The sequence below is a fragment of the Henckelia pumila genome, chromosome 1, assembly GCF_033568475.1.
Source record: "Henckelia pumila isolate YLH828 chromosome 1, ASM3356847v2, whole genome shotgun sequence".
In the NCBI taxonomy this organism is placed as follows: domain Eukaryota; kingdom Viridiplantae; phylum Streptophyta; class Magnoliopsida; order Lamiales; family Gesneriaceae; genus Henckelia; species Henckelia pumila.
Genome location: NC_133120.1, coordinates 45,823,787 through 45,844,076, shown reverse-complemented (window position 1 = coordinate 45,844,076; position 20,290 = coordinate 45,823,787). Strand labels below are relative to the sequence as shown.

At 35.1% G+C, this 20,290-nt stretch overlaps 3 protein-coding genes across 4 annotated transcripts; 1 reads left to right on the top strand and 2 right to left on the bottom strand.

Annotated features, from left to right (window-relative positions):
- Window positions 1-7,208: 7,208 nt before the first annotated feature.
- On the bottom strand, window positions 7,209-13,195 carry LOC140875314 (aspartate aminotransferase, chloroplastic). Of its 2 annotated transcripts, XM_073278985.1 has the most exons (13): window positions 13,067-13,195; window positions 12,888-12,959; window positions 12,706-12,774; window positions 11,697-11,891; window positions 11,546-11,584; window positions 11,375-11,464; window positions 11,157-11,265; window positions 10,972-11,081; window positions 9,042-9,185; window positions 8,665-8,831; window positions 7,632-7,896; window positions 7,401-7,560; window positions 7,283-7,357 (listed from the first exon to the last, which is right to left on the bottom strand). In XM_073278985.1, exons 2-12 carry the CDS (start codon window positions 12,948-12,950, stop codon window positions 7,429-7,431), a joined length of 1,383 nt encoding a protein of 460 aa, XP_073135086.1. In that variant the 5' UTR covers window positions 12,951-12,959; window positions 13,067-13,195; the 3' UTR covers window positions 7,283-7,357; window positions 7,401-7,428. The 2 variants fall into 2 exon arrangements, with proteins under 2 accessions (XP_073135079.1, XP_073135086.1); XM_073278978.1 differs by having other exon boundaries at window positions 7,209-7,560.
- A 415-nt stretch (window positions 13,196-13,610) lies between these two features.
- Window positions 13,611-14,612, bottom strand: LOC140861954 (protein FAR1-RELATED SEQUENCE 5-like). Its single transcript, XM_073264958.1, has one exon. It carries the CDS (start codon window positions 14,610-14,612, stop codon window positions 13,611-13,613), a length of 1,002 nt encoding a protein of 333 aa, XP_073121059.1.
- A 1,588-nt stretch (window positions 14,613-16,200) lies between these two features.
- LOC140861947 (protein FAR1-RELATED SEQUENCE 5-like) lies at window positions 16,201-18,646 on the top strand. Its single transcript, XM_073264950.1, has 6 exons — window positions 16,201-16,602; window positions 17,106-17,497; window positions 17,549-17,759; window positions 17,876-18,360; window positions 18,456-18,523; window positions 18,603-18,646. The coding sequence occupies exons 1-6, from the start codon at window positions 16,201-16,203 to the stop codon at window positions 18,644-18,646; spliced, it is 1,602 nt and encodes a 533-aa protein (XP_073121051.1).
- The last annotated feature ends 1,644 nt before the right edge of the window (window positions 18,647-20,290 follow it).

Below are 20,290 nucleotides of genomic sequence, written 5' to 3'. Positions count from 1 at the left end.
CGACATTGATCTGAATTCAATTGAGTCGTTACCTGTCGAGTATAAATACCCATCTTTGGGGCATTTCAAGGCATCCGACTCACAAGAACTCTCGCATACATATATTCAAATCATCAGAGGTAAACTAAACATCTTAAGTTTACCCATATATATCCAAGATCGAGGAATTCAAAAGTACTTTAAAGCTCACCATCAAGAGTCGAAGAACACAAGCACAAGCAACAAGCATATCCGATCAGTGAGGATCAAATTGTGCAAAGTGTTGAGTTGTAAAATGTAACTCACGTGTTGTAATTTCAGTGTTATCAGTTGAGGTGCTGCAAACCTCATTGTAATAAGAAGCAGTCGTGAACTATATTCTTGAAGTGTTTCTAGGATTTAAGGGATGACGTAGGAATCTTTGAAATCTCCTAACATCTATAAACAAATCCCTGTGCAAATTTAATTTCAATCTATCACTAACCCACTCCGATTAACCATTTGGCCTATTAGTTCAATCTGTTAGTTGACCTCATTACGCACTAATATAGTTGGCCAATTAACATCGACACACGAGAAAAAAATAGCTCAATTGACTAACCTCGACTGAACTTATAATTCGAAGATATATGGGTCAACTGCTACAATTATTCTTATCATTGTCTAGAGAGCAGTTTACCTCAAGTGAACTCGATCCCGTCAAGTGGTATCAGAGCAAGGCTTCTTCTCGTTTTTTAACTCGGTAATATAGACACATTCGGAATTATGGCCAAAAGATTCTGGAATATAACTATTGACAACTGCAATGCCAAAACTTCAAAGGCATGTTCAATAGCCAGAAATCTTTGGCAACGGTTTGTGGAAATAGGCAATGAGGAGACCGATACTGAAGAAAACAGGAGCACATCAACTAAACTTATTAAAGAACCCTGGTGCTCGAATGAACTTACAAAGAATGATGAGGAAAACTGCTTCATGGCTCATGAAGACCAATCACTTAGTAAGGAACAAACATCCGATCAACCTTCCACAAGTGGACAAATATTTAATTTTAACTCTAATAAATTTACACAAGAGGAGTTAGCTTAAGCATTGCACGACATGGATAATGAGTATCAGAGATTGTGCTTAGCATTCGAAGAATTTATAGCTAAGCAAAATGACTTGCCAAATTGTTCAACTGAACCTAACTGGGATATTTTGGTTGAGAAGATCAGTCTAGAAGCAGAGATTGCCAAGCTTAAGACTGAGAATGACAAGCTACAAGTTGAGAGTCAGCAGTTGAAGTCAGAAAATCTGAAGATGATTGTACTGATTCAAACTTGGAATAAGTCCTCAGAGTTGTTGACATAATTGCATGAGTCACAAAAATCAATAGGAGACAAAACTGGTCTCGAATTTAGTGATAAGGATTGCAGACCAACTGAGAATAGTACTCAACCTAAACTGAATGCATGCAAAGGGAAATACATTCACTTTGTTAAGTCCATTTTAGGATGTGAGCAGAGTAGTCCAACCCTATCGAATGATAAAACTGTTGAGACTTGGAGCAATGTCCAAAAGTTTGGAATTGGATATGTGCCAGAGAGCTCTTGTGCGAAGCAAGACTACAAAGACAGTCAAGCTAAACACACCTCGACGATGGAGCACCACAACCATAGACTCTACCGATGGCTTGGTCCAAGGAGGAACAGAAGAACTCACAATGGAGGAAGGATGAAAATTCACACTACCCCACTAGCACACTCACGAACACACCATCCACCTCATAACATGCATAGTGTACATCACTCACTGTCTAATGCATATAATTTATCTCACAAGCAAACAAATAAGAAATCATGAACTTTGTGGGATCCATCCAAAAATCAATCAGTTAGAGTGATTCAGGTATGGACTCCTAAAGGCTAATTAATCAAGGACCCACGTAAATTGGGTACCATAGTCCAGTTTGATTTTGTGTTTGCAGGAGAAAAAGAGCTAAGGAAGTCAAGGGATCAGTTTAGCATAAATAGCTAAACTAACAGTTTATCCTAAACTGTCGCGATAATAAACTGAGGAGAAAAGTCAGTCTAGCCAAAATGAAGTTGACCAACTGATAAAGCATCAGTTTAGGAAGGAGAGACCATAGTGGGGAGAAACATCAGCCACACAAAGTCATACAAAAGACAGATCAACTGACGAAGACATCAACTGTACACAGAGGAATGTGAAGAGAAGACACGATTTCCAACACACCTTTTTGCAGACAACTTACTCATTAAAAAGGGAATGTGTTGCAGAGGTCAACTGATTATACGAATAGTACAGCGTAAAATTTCACAAGCAATGTCAGTTGATGAGATCAACTGACTTTAATAATTTTGATGACTCAAAGATATCATGAAGTGAGGGGGAACATCAGTTGAGCAAAAGTTTTGCATAAGAAAATCCGAAACTTGAAGACATCAACTGATTCAACCATCAGACTAAGCCTTCACTTACTATCCTTTGTTTATTCATTTAATCTTAGTGATCATTCACATTTATTAAATTGCTCATAGTTTATCAGTCTTGATTAAATAAAGAAAAATAGGTGCAATACAATAAATAGAAACATAGTTTATTTATATTTGTCTTTTAGTATTACATATTTGCCTCTGAATTGTCATCTTCCAGAGATCCATCCAAAGACCCAGCTCACCAGCTGAGGCCTCCTGGTACTCTGGATAGGTAGTAATTTTATTCAATGACTGAAGCTCCTTTATGAGCGAAAGGAGGTAGATGTCATCAGGATTGAATACATCTTCAGACCTGGTTGTACACAATCGCTGCTTGTATTTCTCCAGTCTACTACTCTCTTCCTGTGGGAAAGTAGCAAGAATCTCTTGTAGCAGCTTTATTTTTGCCTTCAATAACTCTATCTTTGTTGCTACTTCATCTTCATAAATTCTCTTAAGCACTTCCATGATTCACCTTACTGAGAACCAAAGTAAATGAGCATATATTTTATAGATAAAGATGAAGATACGAAGTGTTACTCATGCGCTACCCATGAGAACAGTAAGAGACAACAGCTGTTCCCAATAGTGAAATGAAAGTGTGTTGCAATAATCAAATTATCTGCAAAGCAATGTCACTGGATAAAAGATCAACTGAATCAACAATAATGATCTAGATACATCAAAAATGAAACCGTTGTTTTGACGTCTCGTATTTTTAAACATTTTCAAGAAATACGATGCGAAAAAGTGTGGGGAAATTTTTCAAAAATGACAGTGCAGGGCATGCATCGCAGTTGCAAGTTACATAAATCGTGCTTGAAATTAAATTCTATAAATAACACTTAAAAAAATAATGACTCTATCGTGCATAAAAATATTTGAACAAAGGATACATGCAACCCTACATTCAGCCATCGATTCCAATATGGGCACGCCAAAACTACTACTAACAAAGAAAATCTGAACTGCCAATTAAAATCTTGGAAAAGTAAACGAAATGTGAGTTTCGATAAAATAAACTTAGTGCAGAAAGTACCTTTTAAAACATTTCTGAAACCATGCATAAACTATCATAAAGAAATAAACAATAAAGGATAAAAACTTAAAATCAATAAAACTCGTCGTCATGAGATCGTCATTGAAAATACTAAAATCTAAACTTTTCTTTAACACTAACTCTTAACGGTCGTGCATCAAATAATTTACTAACAAAATAACAATAAACATATGAAAAACTTCTTGCTTCAAAACGTCAGAGCTTTGAAACTGTTGTGTCATGTAATGTCTTCGCCTTTAATACTCTTCAGCCTTTCCACCAAAGCTTTTAATTCATTTACATCTCAAATCTAACTGCATCAATCAATTATAGTGAGTTTAAAGATTCAACAAGAATATACATACATATATCGTATAGGAAAAACATAAAAATTAATGCAATAGCATAACATAAACATATAGTAAAAACTTGTCATATAAAGGTGATGAGATACATGCAATTGTGGCAACCATCATAAGAGCGCATCATTGTTTACCGTGATCACGGTCGTTGTACAACAAACATATGACATCGGTCCTTAAACTTTCATTCTTTGGAAAGGCCTCTCCGCATCTCATCCCGGAGTACCAGTTCCGTATCATTCCATCTCGTGAGCACATAGTTTGTAAAGGCCCTTCCGGAGCTCATTCCGGAGTACCAGTCCGGTATTGCCACTACAAAAGCACATACAACATCAAAATATTTTTCATTCATCATCATAACATCCATCATCATACCTTCTTATCATAAACTTCATGGTCGTAAACTTCATCATTCTTATCATAAAACATTCTCATCATAAAACTTTTTGTCGTTCATGAAGCATACTTAAAAATATTTTAAAATCATCATGTCATCATAAACCTTGAAAACAACTTGAAACTTATCATGTCATGCTCTTAAAATCATTTCATGATTGAAAATCATGTATGTAAAAGAAATAAAGATAAACACGTCCATAAATCTTTCATAACATTTCATGTTTTCATAGAGAACATAGTTTTCATGAAAACATACTAGCATATAATGCACTACATAACTAAACCGATCCACGTGATTCGTTCTATTCGTCCCGTACATCAAAACTTGAAACTTTTTGCATAAAAAATACTTAAAACACCTTCAAATATCACAGACATGAATTTAGGATTCAAAAACGGGGTAGGAATAAATTTCAAGTAGCACGGCCCATGCAGGGTCCCCTGCGCTAGTGCAGGCGCGGGTGCGCTGCAACAGCATTGCACCTGCGCTGGTGCGGCTGCGTGCACGCGCAGGCAGTCGCGTGCAGGGCGTGACTCTCGCTATCTTGCTCTCTTTTCGGTCCTTTTCGAAGCTATTCACTCACTCATTGAAAATTATTATCAAAAACATGAAAAAAAAAATTCAAAATCTCGAAAAAGATTCATCCGAAAACAACCATCTTCAAAAGATTTTCATCCAAACTTTTCATTCAAAATACACACATCAAAATTCTCATATTCGCCCAACTTTTCATCAAATCTTAAAAATCTATAAACGAAATATTAAATCATTGAAACCTTGATTTCGCACATGAAAAATCTTCAAAACTTTAAAGAGTTCGATCAAAAACACCTCAACCTCAAAAGTTTTAACTAAAAATACAAACATAGAAATTTCTCATATACAAACATCTTTTCTCAAAAATCTTTAACATCTTGCTCAAAAATCTTTAACCAAAACATCAAGAACGATTCACGTTATCTTTAACCAAAACATGAAGAACGATTCACGTTTCACAATTCTATATCATGCTCATCAAAAACTCATAAAATCAATACAATATACATAACTTACACATAAATTTCATATCAAAATATTTATATTCTCAATTGGTGGTTTCAAAAGCATTTAAAATTTGCCCTAATCTTGCTTAGTATGAAAATCTGAACTCCGAAAATATGATCCTAGCCTTCTCACGATTGAACGACGCAAAAATCATTGAAACCAATTAAATATCAGAGATCAATGATTGCAAGCTAAAGCATCGCGCCTAGAGGACATAAACTGACCAAAACTCTCAAGCCAAAATGAAGAGATCAGCTGAGTTGACCATTGACCTTAGCATATCAAAGGCAGAGAGATAAACTGAACTCCGTTAGTAAAGAATCAGTCTCACTCAGCTATCAGAGCAGTTGAGAAGAGCTCAACTCAAAGTATGAAAACAACTCGATTCAGTTTCAGAGATAAACTGAATCAGTCAGTCTCTAACTCAACTGAGACTGAAACTGATCAAGAGTCTGAGTGATCCAATCCAAATCAACGAAACTCTTGTGGATATACTTTTTCATTCAGACCAAGCGCCGAAAGCAGAGACACAACAGTGTACCTTAGTGTCATAGAATGTCTGCGGAAAAGAAGTTAACAACATTGATTTGAATTCAAATGAGTCGTTACCCGCCGAGCATAAATACCCATCTTTGGGACATTTCAAGGCATCCGACTCGCAAGAACTCTCGCAAACATATATTCAAATAATCAAAGGTAAACTAAACATCTTCAGTTTACCCATATATAAACAAGTTCGAGGAAAGCAAAAGTAATTTAAAGCTCATTATCAAGAGTCGAAGAACACAAGAACAAGCAACAAGCATATCTGATCAGCAAGGATCATATTGTGCAAAGTGATGAGTTGTAATTCACGTGTTGTAATTTCAGTGTTATTAGTTGAGGTGCTACAAATCTCATTGTAACAGGAAGCAGTCGCGAACTGTATACTTGAAGTGCTTCTAGGAGTTTTGGGATAGGCGAATAGTGTAAGTCCTAGTCTTGGAGTGAGTTGTTGCAAGTTGATTGTAATAGTCAAATTCTTTTAGAGTGAATCTTTCCGAGGTGGAATAAGGGATGACGTAGGAGTCTTTGAAATCTCCGAACATCCATAAACAACTCCCTGTGCAAATTTACTTTCAGTCTATCACTCACCCACTCACCACTCTGATTAACCATTTGACCTAGTAGTTCAATCTGTTAGTTGACCTCATTCCCCACTAATCTAATTGGTCAATTAACTTCGACACGCGAGAAAAAAAATAACTCAGTGGACCAACCTCAACTGAACTTATAATTCGAAGATATAGGGGTCAATTGCTAAAGTTATTCTTAGCACTGTCTAGAGAGCAGTTTACCTTAAGTGAACTCGATCATGTCAGACTTCCTCACAGAATTTATCAATTGTGTACAAATCAAGGATAAAGTTAACATACACAATGAATTGACCTTAATTCACACTTTTATTATTGGTATAGATTTTAGATAGATAAGTTTTACTCAGTGATTTGTTGGATATTTATCAGTTAATAAGTTATTTTTGTATGTATAAATTATTTAAGTATTCTTTTGTCAAGGACATCCAGAAATTAGAATTAAAACATACTAAGGTAGTGTTTAGGAGAGTTTTTAAAAAGCACTTCTAAGCTTTTCCTGAAAATTCTTCCTAAAAACACTCTCAAACACTACCTAAATCATTTGGGAAAAATATTAAATTTCAGTTAAAATTATGTACAAAATCCTTTAAAAAAACGTCGATGTATAAAATTTTGAATACTGTTAGGTACTTTAGAATAATGTGCTGGATAAGTAAAGTTGGGTTATCATCATGAGCCTTGCTAAATTGGGCTATCCACTTGTCAAGAGACTTCTAGAACTGATAGCTTGGAGAAGAGGAAAGGGGTTAGAATCAATTGTGAAATAAACTTGAATTCTTCTGATCTTTGCAAAAAAATGTCATTATGAGACCTTCCAGTGGATTCGATCTCTTAAATAACTGCAACATAGTGATAGAACAAGAAATGCTTATTTTCTGAAATACACACCATCCGTATCACCAAAACTCCTTGGCCCAGTACTAAAAAAAAAAAAAAAAAAAAAAAAAACTCCTTGGCCCAAGCGTTTATTTAAGAATTGATGGCCAAATTAGCTGACATTGTGGCATGAATCGATTATGGCATCTGCAAGGTATTCACACTTGGCCGATGATAAACCAGCTAAGGAAATTCTTCCATCCTTGGTCATGTAAACGTGCCACTTGTTGATCATGTTTTCACTCTGTCCCAAAAAGTGAATATTATCAACACGAGGTCTACCATGAAAAACATTAAGATCCATCAATACGGTACCTGAGTTATGTTCAATCCTGTAAATGAGAACATGCCAATCTGTTTGAGGATAAAAGACCAGTCCTTCCCGCGGTCATCCTTTGCACACAGACTGTTGAACAATTTCTGTCTCACACTCTTTATCCTTCCGGCCATCATTTCCATTTCTTCTTTCCATTCGCCGAAAAGCTCTGGATTTCCCACAATATTAGCCACAATCTTGGCTCCGTGTATGGGAGGATTTGAGTACATTGGCCTCGCTAGTCGTTTCAATTGGCTTTTTACTCTGCACTAACACCCAAATCGGTCACTCTAAACATTTTTTGGAATCATCGCTTCAACTTTTAATACTGAGTAATATTTATCAACTTTAAGGAGTGTGGAATCTTCTTCAGTGGTGATACGTGTATATATCATTACTCTCACATATCATTGCAACTAATGTTTTTACACGAGCACTGACACTTAAGTTCAATGCTTATTTCAATACTAAAACGTATTCCGTGAAACAATGCTAACAGGTTTCACTCCAAATATTAAACATGATTATTAATTTGCTACCTTCCTTGAATATATCGATCTTTGTCTCGGAAGTATTAAAGACGTTGATTTTACTCCATTTCTATCAATTACTCCATTTTTATCAATTTCTTTTCTTTAGGTGACAGAAAAATTATTTTGCAAGTCATGAGATGGACATGCAACTAGTTCTAAAGTTATAAATAATACATGTATTTGTTTCATTGTTTTGAGTCAACAGTTAAAAAATATATCTGTTTCACAATGTAAACAATTTGTTAGAATTCTACCGGCTAAGACTTAAATCTCTGCTAAGTTATTTTCTATAATAGATATGTGATTTCACATCGATACCACAGAAACACCAACCCTGTTTATAGAAGCAAAACACGAATCATTTCTTTTTGGGTGACGGGGACTAAGGGGGTGGGGTCTGTGGGTTTAGAACCTATGACCTTTCCCAAATTTGGGAGAGGTTATGCCATTTGACCAAGTGGTCATTAGCGAAGAAGAACAACAAACCCCTTAATCGTACCTTGTCGCTGCGTCAGAAGATGAACATGTAATATTGATTGCTCCAATTCTTTCAGCATAAAGTCCCAAATTTTTACTGTAAGATTGAGCAACCAGAAGCTCCATGCCACGTGCAGAAAACATTCTCACTGACGACGCATCTTTGTCAAGGCTTCCACTTGCAAAACCCTGTATTCATAACAAATAAATGCACCAACTTTGATATTAACCAGGCTTTCATCTGACATATATACATCATTTTGAAATTCCTTTTATATATTCACTATCCCTGATTTGGAATCCCATCAAAGAAAGAGATGACCACAGAATTATTTAACTCTAATTTCGAATCCCCCGAAATAAAATTAAATTCATGTGAACTTTACGAAAGCAAATTACCTGGTAGGCAACATCAAAGAATGGAATGTGGTTCTTTTCTTGAATGACATCAGCAATTCTTTCCCACTGTTCTGGTGTGGGATCAATGCCAGTTGGGTTGTGCGCACAGCCATGAAGTAGCACAAAAGATCCTTCTGAAGCTCCCTAAAAATATGAGGTTTCATTAAACATAATTGGAACAGAATATGTATGTTGCAACCACAAATTCCTAACAAATTATCAACGAAGGAAACAAAAGATAGAATGAAGGAAACTGAAGCATAATTGCATTAAATGAAAACACTATCCCACAGGTGATCCTCCATACAAAGTGATGCTCTCTTTTGATGCGATCATGGACAGCTTTCGAAGTAATCAAGCTAAAACAAAATAAGATACGCTAGAGTTGCCGCAAGGACCAATAACTAGGGGACGGAACAAGAAGTTTAAGGAAGCGCTTGACTCATGATGAACTCTCAAGAAGTGCTTACAAGATTCGGAGGGTTTGGAAATCTGGAAACCAAGTTGGATGTCATTTCAACATGATTCAAGTGCTAAAATATCAAGAGAGCAGCATGGCAGGAGCCCCAGCGCCCATTTCAGGCACCCCTGCGCCCAGACCAGGAGCCTAGGCGCCTCATTTAAGCGCCTAAGCGCTGGTCATCACGAACCATAAGCGCCTCAACGCTTCCCTTACGAAGCTTCGGTGACTAGGCGCCTGTTTCTGGCACCGCAGCGCTGACGCGCGGAAGGAAATTTCTTATTTACCTTTTTTATAGTCTTATTTGACTTGGAAACTTGTGATTGTTATCTTTTAAGTATTATAAACATGTAAAACTCAAAATTCATTTAGATTATTGACTGATTACTGATTTCTATACAAAATTCTCTCTAGAATTTTATTGAAGCTTTTGCTTTGTTCAAAAATCAAAATTATCAAAGTTCATTCTTTGTGGCATTTGTCGATTGATTATCATTGTGGATTGTCAAAAGCTGGTTCTTTTAAAGGCTCCTTTGATTTCAATTGTTTTATCATGATTATTTGTTACTAGTTTTCTTAAACTAGAGGTGAACTTCACAAACTTGTTACTGGTTTAAAAGATCGGGAAAAACACTTTGATCTTTTGTTCAATCAATCGAGGGCGCGATTTCATCAAGATTCGTGTTTGCTTTTCACGTCCAACAAGATTCATATGATCTTTTCCATAGCTATGGTAGAGACCTCACTCTCACAAAATGAATAACATTTCTCACTCTCACAACTCCCACATGACTCTTCCTCATCCTTGTAGATACCATTGATAATGCTGACTTTATAGGCCCAATTTGTTTTGGCCCGAAAAGATAATCAAATTGTTTTCGCCTAGAAAACTCTTAACACGTTATATTTCTGTAGCTGTCACATGCTTTCCCAACAGCAAAAAAAAATCAACTTCATAAACTTCATTTGACACATCAGAAAATGCAGTAAATGATAGGTTTATATTACAATAGAGCCAAGGTTTAGGAAATCAGCAATCATGAAAAAGTACTGTACGTATTATTGAGGCACGAATTTGTTCACCGTGCTGTAGTTTATAATTTTTCCTACAGTCAAGGCGATAGGAAGTTAGAACTATGACCGTCTCATTCGATAAGTAGGGGATGCAATGCAATAATGTCTGAAAGATCCAATTTTGCCATGGAAAAGACAATATGTGGCTGATATGGGAAACACACCTAGGACTAAGCACCACACTGGTTTTTGTGAAATATTGATGGAATTCAACAAATTTCTAGGACAAGTTTCACAAAAAATAATTTACAAATGCCAGACAAAGGATGGATTCACATGGTAAATCTACAGAATACTAAGTCACATGAAGACACTAGAGGATGGGAGTAAAGATACAATGAACAAAGTTATAGAGAGCACACAATTGCAATAGGAGCTGAGATGTGGCAATATAACCTTTATGTCAGATAACATCCCAACAAAATCCAATCCAACAGTTTTACGGTCATAATAGCGATACTCGGACCAGGGAACTCGAGCATCGGTGAAAATATTCTTGTGGTTCCCTTCAAAAACACATTTGTTAGAGTGCAAATGCCAACATATTTTTCAGACAAGTTCGAGAGCATGGTAACAAATACCCCAAGTTGGAGACGATATCAAAACTTTGGAACCAGGAAAATATCGCTCTATGAAAGCTGCAGCAAGCCGCAGTGATCCAGTTCCTGAAAGACCCTGAACAGTGGCAACCTGTGCCGAGCAAAGAGATCCACATATAAATCAAGTTCTTAAACCAACTCAAATAATTGTAGAGACATAATAATTCTTCAGATAGAGAAGAAAACTGTATCTCTCATACTCTTTGTTGTTGAATCACAGTATTATCTGCTCCAAACAACAATTCTGCTGTAACCTTGTTGAATGCAGCCAAACCTTCGATTGGCAAGTACTGCATAGTGAAATTTATGATTGTAAGTGATCTAGAATCCTGAAGATAATGCTACTTAATAATCTATGTTTAATCAAATACCTCCTTGTTTTCACCCCTTTCAAGCATGAGGCTTTCAGCCTACAGAAATGTTTTTAAAAAAGTGTTGTCAAAAAGTATTTCTTATGATCAAATGTGTGTTAAAACACTGATTGCAACAAAGTTATGCAGCAAAATACACTAAAGAGCTCACTTTCTTAACAACATTAAGCACATATGGTTGAAGTTCTTCAGTGCGATAGGCACCCACGCCAAGGTTAAGCTTCATTTCGTTTGAGTCTGCTCTGAATGCTTCAGAAACTCCAAGAATGGGATCAGGAGGGGCCATTGTTATGTTGTTGAATCGGGAAGCATTTACGGCAATAGTCATGCTTGTCCGACTGAAACACTGGTAGAAATATAACATAGGAGAGTGAGACGTGGAAAGAAAGGGGTATGCATCGATGCATGAAATTCCTGCTGAAACTGTCATATATATCATGAAATTCTGCTGATATCTGTGCGTGTAAGGGCCGAAAAGGTTCGTAACCATTCCAATGGTTCGGGCACAACCAATTAAAATCGTTCAAATTTAGAATGATTAGGTGTTAATTTCAAATTAATAGGTGCCATGTCTTTTTGGTCAATGATGTCTCCTTTTAATCCCAACTTTCCAAATTCTATAAAGAATTCATCCTTATTTATTTTTATTATCTTTTGTTCAAACTTCTTGATTTCTTGCTCCATTGAGATCTGAAAGAGTGTAACTCTCAGATTTCTTAGATTATAGGTTTTATATCTGGAAGGTTAGTTTCTTGTTAATCATTTGCACCTGGATGATAGAAATTAATGTCTTTGAAGAAAGTATTGTCCCGATGCCCTTAATCTATACGAATTCCATTATCCACTCGATTGACACACGCATACACAAAGATACACCACCCACGAGTTAATCAATCAAACATCATAAATCACAACTCAATAGCTACAACTTATGCGCTGCAGCAAACATATTAAGAGAAGAGTACATATCTAATCTGGTCGATAAAGATAATTTTCCAAAGTAATTACTTTCATATGGAGCTAATAAAATGGAAAAGGAAAACATTAAAAGAAGAATTCACAACCACAACCATGCACGGAAGCACAAACAACATGCTATTATTGTTATTTTTTGAAAAAAAATAATCAGAATGACATGGTATGTAAAGGCCTAAACACACCTTTGCCCTGGTAAAATCTTTCCCCGAGAAGGTACTGATCCGATTGGAAGTTCCAAGACTCATATTTGCCTGCCAAATCATATTGATGATAATAAAGACATATTTGAACAATATTCTTGTCATCTACTTTCAGCAGATTAAAAGGGTATCCCTCAATAGAGCAAAATAGAATAAGTTTATACCTTAACATGATCTTGCAGATGGAGGGGAGCAGAAGAGGCAAGAGAGCTGACTGATGAAGCCATCCACACACACTAAACCAAAAAAATTGTAATAATAATTATTCTTATGATAATGATAATGATAATGAATACAACATAATTCACTGTAAACGCATGAAAAATCGATAAAGGAGTCCTACGTTTTTAATTTAGGGAATTCCGAAGAAGAAAGAAAAATTGGTGAAGCGAGAACGAGATGTCAAAGGGAAGCCAAACGAGCGATGGAAACCAGATTTGCACTTTGCAGTATATACATGTATAGAATATAGAAATTTTGATATATTTTGAGATGCCCAACAAAAGATGTTTCCGACCTCTAAAATTCGGTACCATGTTGATATGAAAAAAAAAAAAAAAAAATTAAAATCCGGTATCGAATTTTAATGGTCGGATACAAGTTGGGCAAGAATTGTTGAGGAGTTGAAAACTTCTCTATATATATATATATCTAATAAGACTTTTCAGCTTCCCAACACTATTTCTCCAACTCGTCCCCGATCATTAAAACCCGATACCGGGTTTTAGTTTTTTTTTATTTTTTGCATAACTAAAACACGATACCGGGTTTTAGTGGTTGGAGACGAGTTGGACATCATTGGTTGGGCAACTGAAATTTTTTTTATATATATATAGAGTTTCTTTCAAGTGCCCACCTATCATGCCCACCAATGATGTGACACTATTCTATTGGATGTGATAAATTGTAGCAATGGCTTTCGTCATAGCAGGATCCTGGTCAGTAATGATGATGTTTGGTTTATCTTTAAACATGGCTTCTATAAACTTGTTAAACAACCAAACAAAAGACTCAGTTTTCTCGTCACTTATAAATCCGCAACCAAAAACAATTGTTTGATGATGATGATTAACCCCTACAAATGGCGCGAAAATCATCCCATATTTGTTGGTGTTATATGTTGTATCAAACACAACTGCATCACCAAATACACTGTATGCCCTTCTTGATACAGGATCTGCCCAAAAACACCTAATAAATCTATTATCTGAATCAGTCTCATAATCAAAGAAAAAATCTGAATTCTTCTCTTTCTCAAACTCAAATAGCTCAATCAGTGATTCGGCATCAATACCCTTTTGTTCATCTCTTAGAGTTCTCTCAGAGTTTCTGATATCTCTTTCTGTGCAACCTACATGTTCAGGTCCTCCGTACTCTATCTCCAATAATCTCATTTGTTGACAAGTTGGCATATTGGCTTCTGAAAACTGTTGAGTTAGTGTTTTCTTTGCTGCTGAAAAATTACGATGTGAGCGTAGCAAATGTACCTTTGAAGGAGTCGAGAGTGGATGATTATGACTTTCCATGACGGTACTGAAAACCCAATTAGTACCAGTTTGGTTCTTGACAACTGAAATCTTTGACTTACATCCAGTTCTAACTTCACCACGAGCTCTTTCTTTTTTCGGTTGATCACATTTTACCTGTTTATTTGACCGGGTTTTATCTATATGCCCTTCTTTAAAACATACAAATTTTTTCCAAACAACTTCATTTGCCTTATTTTTCTTGCTATTGCTTATTCTCGCACTAAATCCGGATTCTCGTGCATATTGGTTATAGAATGAAAATGCCTCCTCTAGTGATGCAAATTTCATCCCAATTTTTGGTTTTCGATCATCTACAACTTGGGGAATGTATAGCTGATCATCACCGCTATTTCCTTCCATTGCTTGAAAAAATGGTTAGACAAAATTTTACAAGTTAAAACCTCAGGCCGTCAAATATTTTTTACAAACAGGAAGATAACATAATGATTCAGCCCAAATCATAATGAATATGTATATGTGCACCAACGAATCCAAAAAAAAAAAATTAAAAAAAGAAAATCATACCCAATTTTTTTAAAAAACAATACAAATTCAGAAAAGTGACAAAAGAGAAAATTAATCAATATTTCATAGCATGCAAAGGAATAGGGAAAAAACAGAGTCAACAAAGAATTAAAACAGAAAATTAAAAAAAAAAAGCGAGCCTTTTACCATCTTAGAGTAAACTACCACACAATATGAGAGCCTAACTCTATCATACAGTAAACTACCCACATCCAATCCCCCTGCATACCTCGTTCAAAAATTCAACTGGTATGAAATATTTTTCAATTAATCGAAATTGAGTAGAGTTTGTTTGCCCTCCAAAGGAAAATATAATAAAAGCATTAATTCACATATTCTAAACAAAAAAATTAAAATAAAAATTGATTTGCAAAAGAAATCGAGAGGCACTAATCCAGATAATTAAAAAAATATTGATTCACATTCCCATAGAAAAAGAATAATCCCGCATACCTTGTTGAAAAATAAAAAAATCGGAGTGGGAACAGCAGTGGTGAGGCGACACGAAAAAAACCACGACAGAGATTGGACGACGGGCGGAGAGGCGTGGCGGCTGGGATGGTGTTAATCGCTCTAGAGAGTTTGGAGAACTTGTTGAGAGAGTTTCAGAAGCTTCTTGGTCACGTTTGTTTAATTAGTCAGCTTTTGTTTGTTTGTTTTTTAAAAAAATTAAAATACGTGGCTGACATGTGGACGCCACCTCAGTGGTATACACAGTAGTGCACAAAGATGGTGTGCAGGAGATCAAAATTGATATATATATATATATATATATATATATATGTATATATATATATATGCGGGATTATTCTTTTTCTATCGGAATGTGAAACGATATTTTTTTGATTATCTGGATTAGTGCCTCTCGATTTCTTTTGCAAATCAATTTTTATTTTAAATTTTTTGTTTAGAATATGTGAATTAATGCTTTTATTATATTTTCCTTCGGAGGGCAAACAAACTCCACTCAATTTCGATTAATTGAAAAATATTTCATACAAGTTGAATTTTTGAACGAGGTATGCAGGGGGATTGGATGTGGGTAGTTTACTGTATGATAGAGTTAGACTCTCATATTGTGTGGTAGTTTACTCTAAGATGGTAAAAGGCTCGCTTTTTTTTTTTTTTTTTTAATTTTCTGTTTTAATTCTTTGTTGACTCTGTTTTTTTCCCTATTCCTTTGCATGCTATGAAATATTGATTAATTTTCTCTTTCGTCACTTGTCTGAATTTGTATTGTTTTTTAAAAAAAAATTGGGTATGATTTTCTTTTTTTTAAAAAAAAAATTTGGATTCGTTGGTGCACATATACATATTCATTTTGATTTGGGCTGAATCATTCTGTTATCTTCCTATTTGTAAAAAATATTTGACGGCCTGAGGTTTTAACTTGTAAAATTTTGTCTAACCATTTTTTCAAGCAATGGAAGGAAATAGCGGTGATGATCAGCTATACATTCCCCAAGTTGTAGATGATCGAAAACCAAAAATTGGGATGGAATTTGCATCACTAGAGGAGGCATTTTCATTCTATAACCAATATGCACAAGAATCTGGATTTAGTGCGAGAATAAGCAATAGCAAGAAAAATAAGACAAATGAAGTTGTTTGGAAAAAAAATGTATGTTTTAAAGAAGGGCATACAGATGAAACTCGGTCAAATAAACAGGTAAAATGTGATCAACCGAAAAAAGAAAGAGCTCGTGGTGAATTTAGAACTGGATGTAAGTCAAAGATTTCAGTTGTCAAGAACCAAACTGGTAATAATTGGGTTGTCAGTACCTTCATGGAAAGTCATAATCATCCACTCTCGACTCCTTCAAAGGTACATTTGCTACGCTCACATCGTAATTTTTCGGCAGCAAAGAAAGCACTAACTCAACAGTTTTCAGAAGCCAATGTGCCAACTTGTCAACAAATGTGATTATTGGAGATAGAGTACGGAGGACCTGAACATGTAGGTTGCACAGAAAGAGATATCAGAAACTCTGAGAGAACTCTAAGAGATGAACAAAAGGGTATCGATGCCGAATCACTGATTGAGCTATTTGAGTTTGAGAAAGAGAAGAATTCAGATTTTTTTTCTTTGATTATGAGACTGATTCAGATAATAGATTTATTAGGTGTTTTTGGGAAGATCCTGTATCAAGAAGGGCATACAGTGTATTTGGTGATGCAGTTGTGTTTGATACAACATATAACACCAACAAATATGGGATGATTTTCGCGCCATTTGTAGGGGTTAATCATCATCATCAGACAATTGTTTTTGGTTGCGGATTTCTAAGTGACGAGAAAATTGAGTCTTTTGTTTGATTGTTTAACAAGTTCATAGAAGCCATGTCTAAAGATAAACCAAACATCATCATTACTGACCAGGATCCTGCTATGACGAAAGCCATTGCACAGGTTTTCCCGCAAACAGTGCATCGATATTGTTTGTGGCATATATTGAACAAATTCACTGATAAATTAGACCCTATAAATTTTCGTGACCACTACCGAAGCATAAAGAATGTCATTGCAAATTCTATAGCACCTGATGAATTTGAGAATTCTTGGAAAGAGGTTATAAAGTATGCTAACTTGGAGAAAAATGATTGGTTGTCATTGATGTATGAATTGCGACACAAGTGGGTGCCAGCATATTTTAACCATATATTTTCAGCTGGAATGTCAAGTAGTCTGAGATCTGAAAGTTCACATGCATTTTTCAAGAGGTATGTCTCAAATAAGAACTCATTGATGAATTTTATCATTCATTTCAATAGAGCACTCCGACATCAAAGGCACAATGAGTTAGTTGCCAATCATATTGATATGAATGAGCATCCCAAGACTAAAACAATATGGCCAATGGAAACTCAAATGGTTAAAGTGTACACAAAAAAGAAATGGATGGAGTTTCAAAATGAAATGAACGAGAGTCATGGTTATCATTTACAGAAAACATCTATAGGAGTTGAGTTAGTGGTTTACGATGTGATAAATTTTCAAAGTTGTTCTTCCTACAAGCCAAGGGTGCTTACGCATGATAAATAGAAGGAATATGTATCGTGCAGTTGTATGAAATTTGAATTCGATGGCATTCCATGCAGACATATGTTAGCTTTTTTCGTATTAACCAAGTGTCTCAATTTCCTGAAAAATATATACTCAAACGATGGACACGAGATGCAAAAGTTGGAGCAATATGTTATATGCCTGAGCAAAATGTCATTGAAGATCCAGAAAGGTGTTTGATTTCAAGACACTCAAAGTTATCATATAGAGCTTCTGTATTAATTGATAATGCATCTTTGACTAATGAGGGAACAAGATTCTTGGATGAACAATTTGATTATATTGATAGCAAAATTAGAGAGATTAACAGTAGTAGAACATTCAACAGTGGAATTCAAATGAAGAAAACCAGGGATGAGACCCTTGGTATAATTGATCCTTCTGAAGTGAGAACAAAAGGGTGTGGTAAGAGATTAAAATCATCAAAGGAGAAATCAACCTCAAAGACCAGGCTATGTCATGGATGTGGGCGTCGAGGTGTGTCTCATGACAAACGTAACTGTCCAAATTTGTGTGATGGGTATGTGTCGATTAATTTTGTATATTTTAATATTTTTTGAACGAATTGATTTCAAATTTTGTCTATTTTAAATATGACAATGTTTCGTTTAACAGATCAATTGTAGATAATCATCATAACAATGATGACAATACAGATGAAGAAGATTTTGAATCGATAGCTGGTACTTTAAATTTTTCATTTGTTTAAAAGATAGTGTTTCATTGATATTTTTACATTAATAATTGTCTTTATTACTGCAGGTTCTAACAACATGAAGACAACTGGAGTGTGTTTCAATGATTGAAGTTCATTGTATGTGTAGATCTGCTTTTGTTTTTAAACTTGCTGCATTGTAGATCTGCTAGTTATACACTTCTTTCGAACTCTGAAATGTGTTTGTTTATATGGAGTTACAATTGATCTTTTCTCTAGTGATAGTGCATGAGGTTGATAGTTTTATTACAATTGTTATTCCTATCTTTGAAATACTTTGTTTTGGTTTCTCTCTTGCTAGTAATCTGGATTTTGGTATTTATGCACAGGTGACAATAATGATAAAAGCACTTTAATCCTCCTGGAGAAGCATAAGAAACTTATTTTTTTTTGGATGGTGTGGGCTGCTGATGATTTTAGATATATTCGACTATGATACAATATCACTTGATTTCTCTTAATTTTCCAGCACATTTTTTTAGAATACAACAATAAGAACTGGTTGTGCCTTTAGTCCTACCATTTGTGTTTTAGACATTCTTGTTCTCCCATTTGTAATTCCTATAGTGGCAATTTTCATACATTAATATAACTCGTGCATAGAATTTAATATGGTATTTATTTTATTTTTTCTTATATTGGTTTTGGATATTGATCTAATCCATCTGTGTTATATGATTCAATTAATTGAATACTTCCAACTTTGGAGATCATTAAAAGGTCATTAAAAGATCACAATAGGATATGACATAGTATAAACCTTATAATTATGAATGCCCACTCAATTTCAATAATCAAATGTAGATTGATTAGTATTAATTCTTTGGAAATTTGTATTTTTTGTAATATTACACAAAATTTGAAATTTATTTTATCTGATGGGTATAGGTGTCATGTATACCCTTGATTTACTTTTGAGTTTGATTACACCATTACCAATTATTAATGTCTAAGAACATTGAATCTGGATATGGGGGATCGAGTTGATTTCAATTTCATATGGGAACAAGAAAAGGATGCTGAAATAAATTCTTCAAATCTCATGTTCGGCCATTTCCAGACCTCAGTTCTGAATACAGATATGCTACTACAGTAATCAAACAAAAGGTATAAAAAATTGAAGTAGAGCATCAATTTCTCTTACCAATCTATACATAATCGGTATAGAAAAAAGTTTTATATATCCATATATCAGCAAAAAACCACAGAGGCATAAAATTCAATCTTGAAATTTCACTCTCTTCCTAGTAACAAATAACTGAATTTCTTGATTAGAAAGGATCTCTTTTGCCAAAAGAGTTTTTTTCTTCTTCCATGAAATTGAGAAGCTTGTGAAATCTCTTTTTTGTTTGCGAATCTACAAGCATCTAAATCCCTTAGTCTCAAATCCCTTCATAATCCTCAGCCTTTTCCAAGAATCAATGAACATATCCCATGGAACATCTCCAACTAGCATTCAGTCACATCCTTATCTTCACAAGTTAGTGCTAATTCAGATCCATTGTACCCTTCCATCTCAGAGTAAACACCTATGGTGCACTTGAACATGTTCTCCAATGCATTGAGTAGATCCAAATAGTTCTTGTATACATTTAAGGTCAATACTCCTTAGATATGGAGCTCCATCCATTCTCACTTTCATAAAGAGCCCAGACCCATCAGATTCCAGCCTCTTTGTCAAAACATTCTTCTAGTAAGATCTCACCTGTTGCGACCCGACAAATTGTGTCCTATA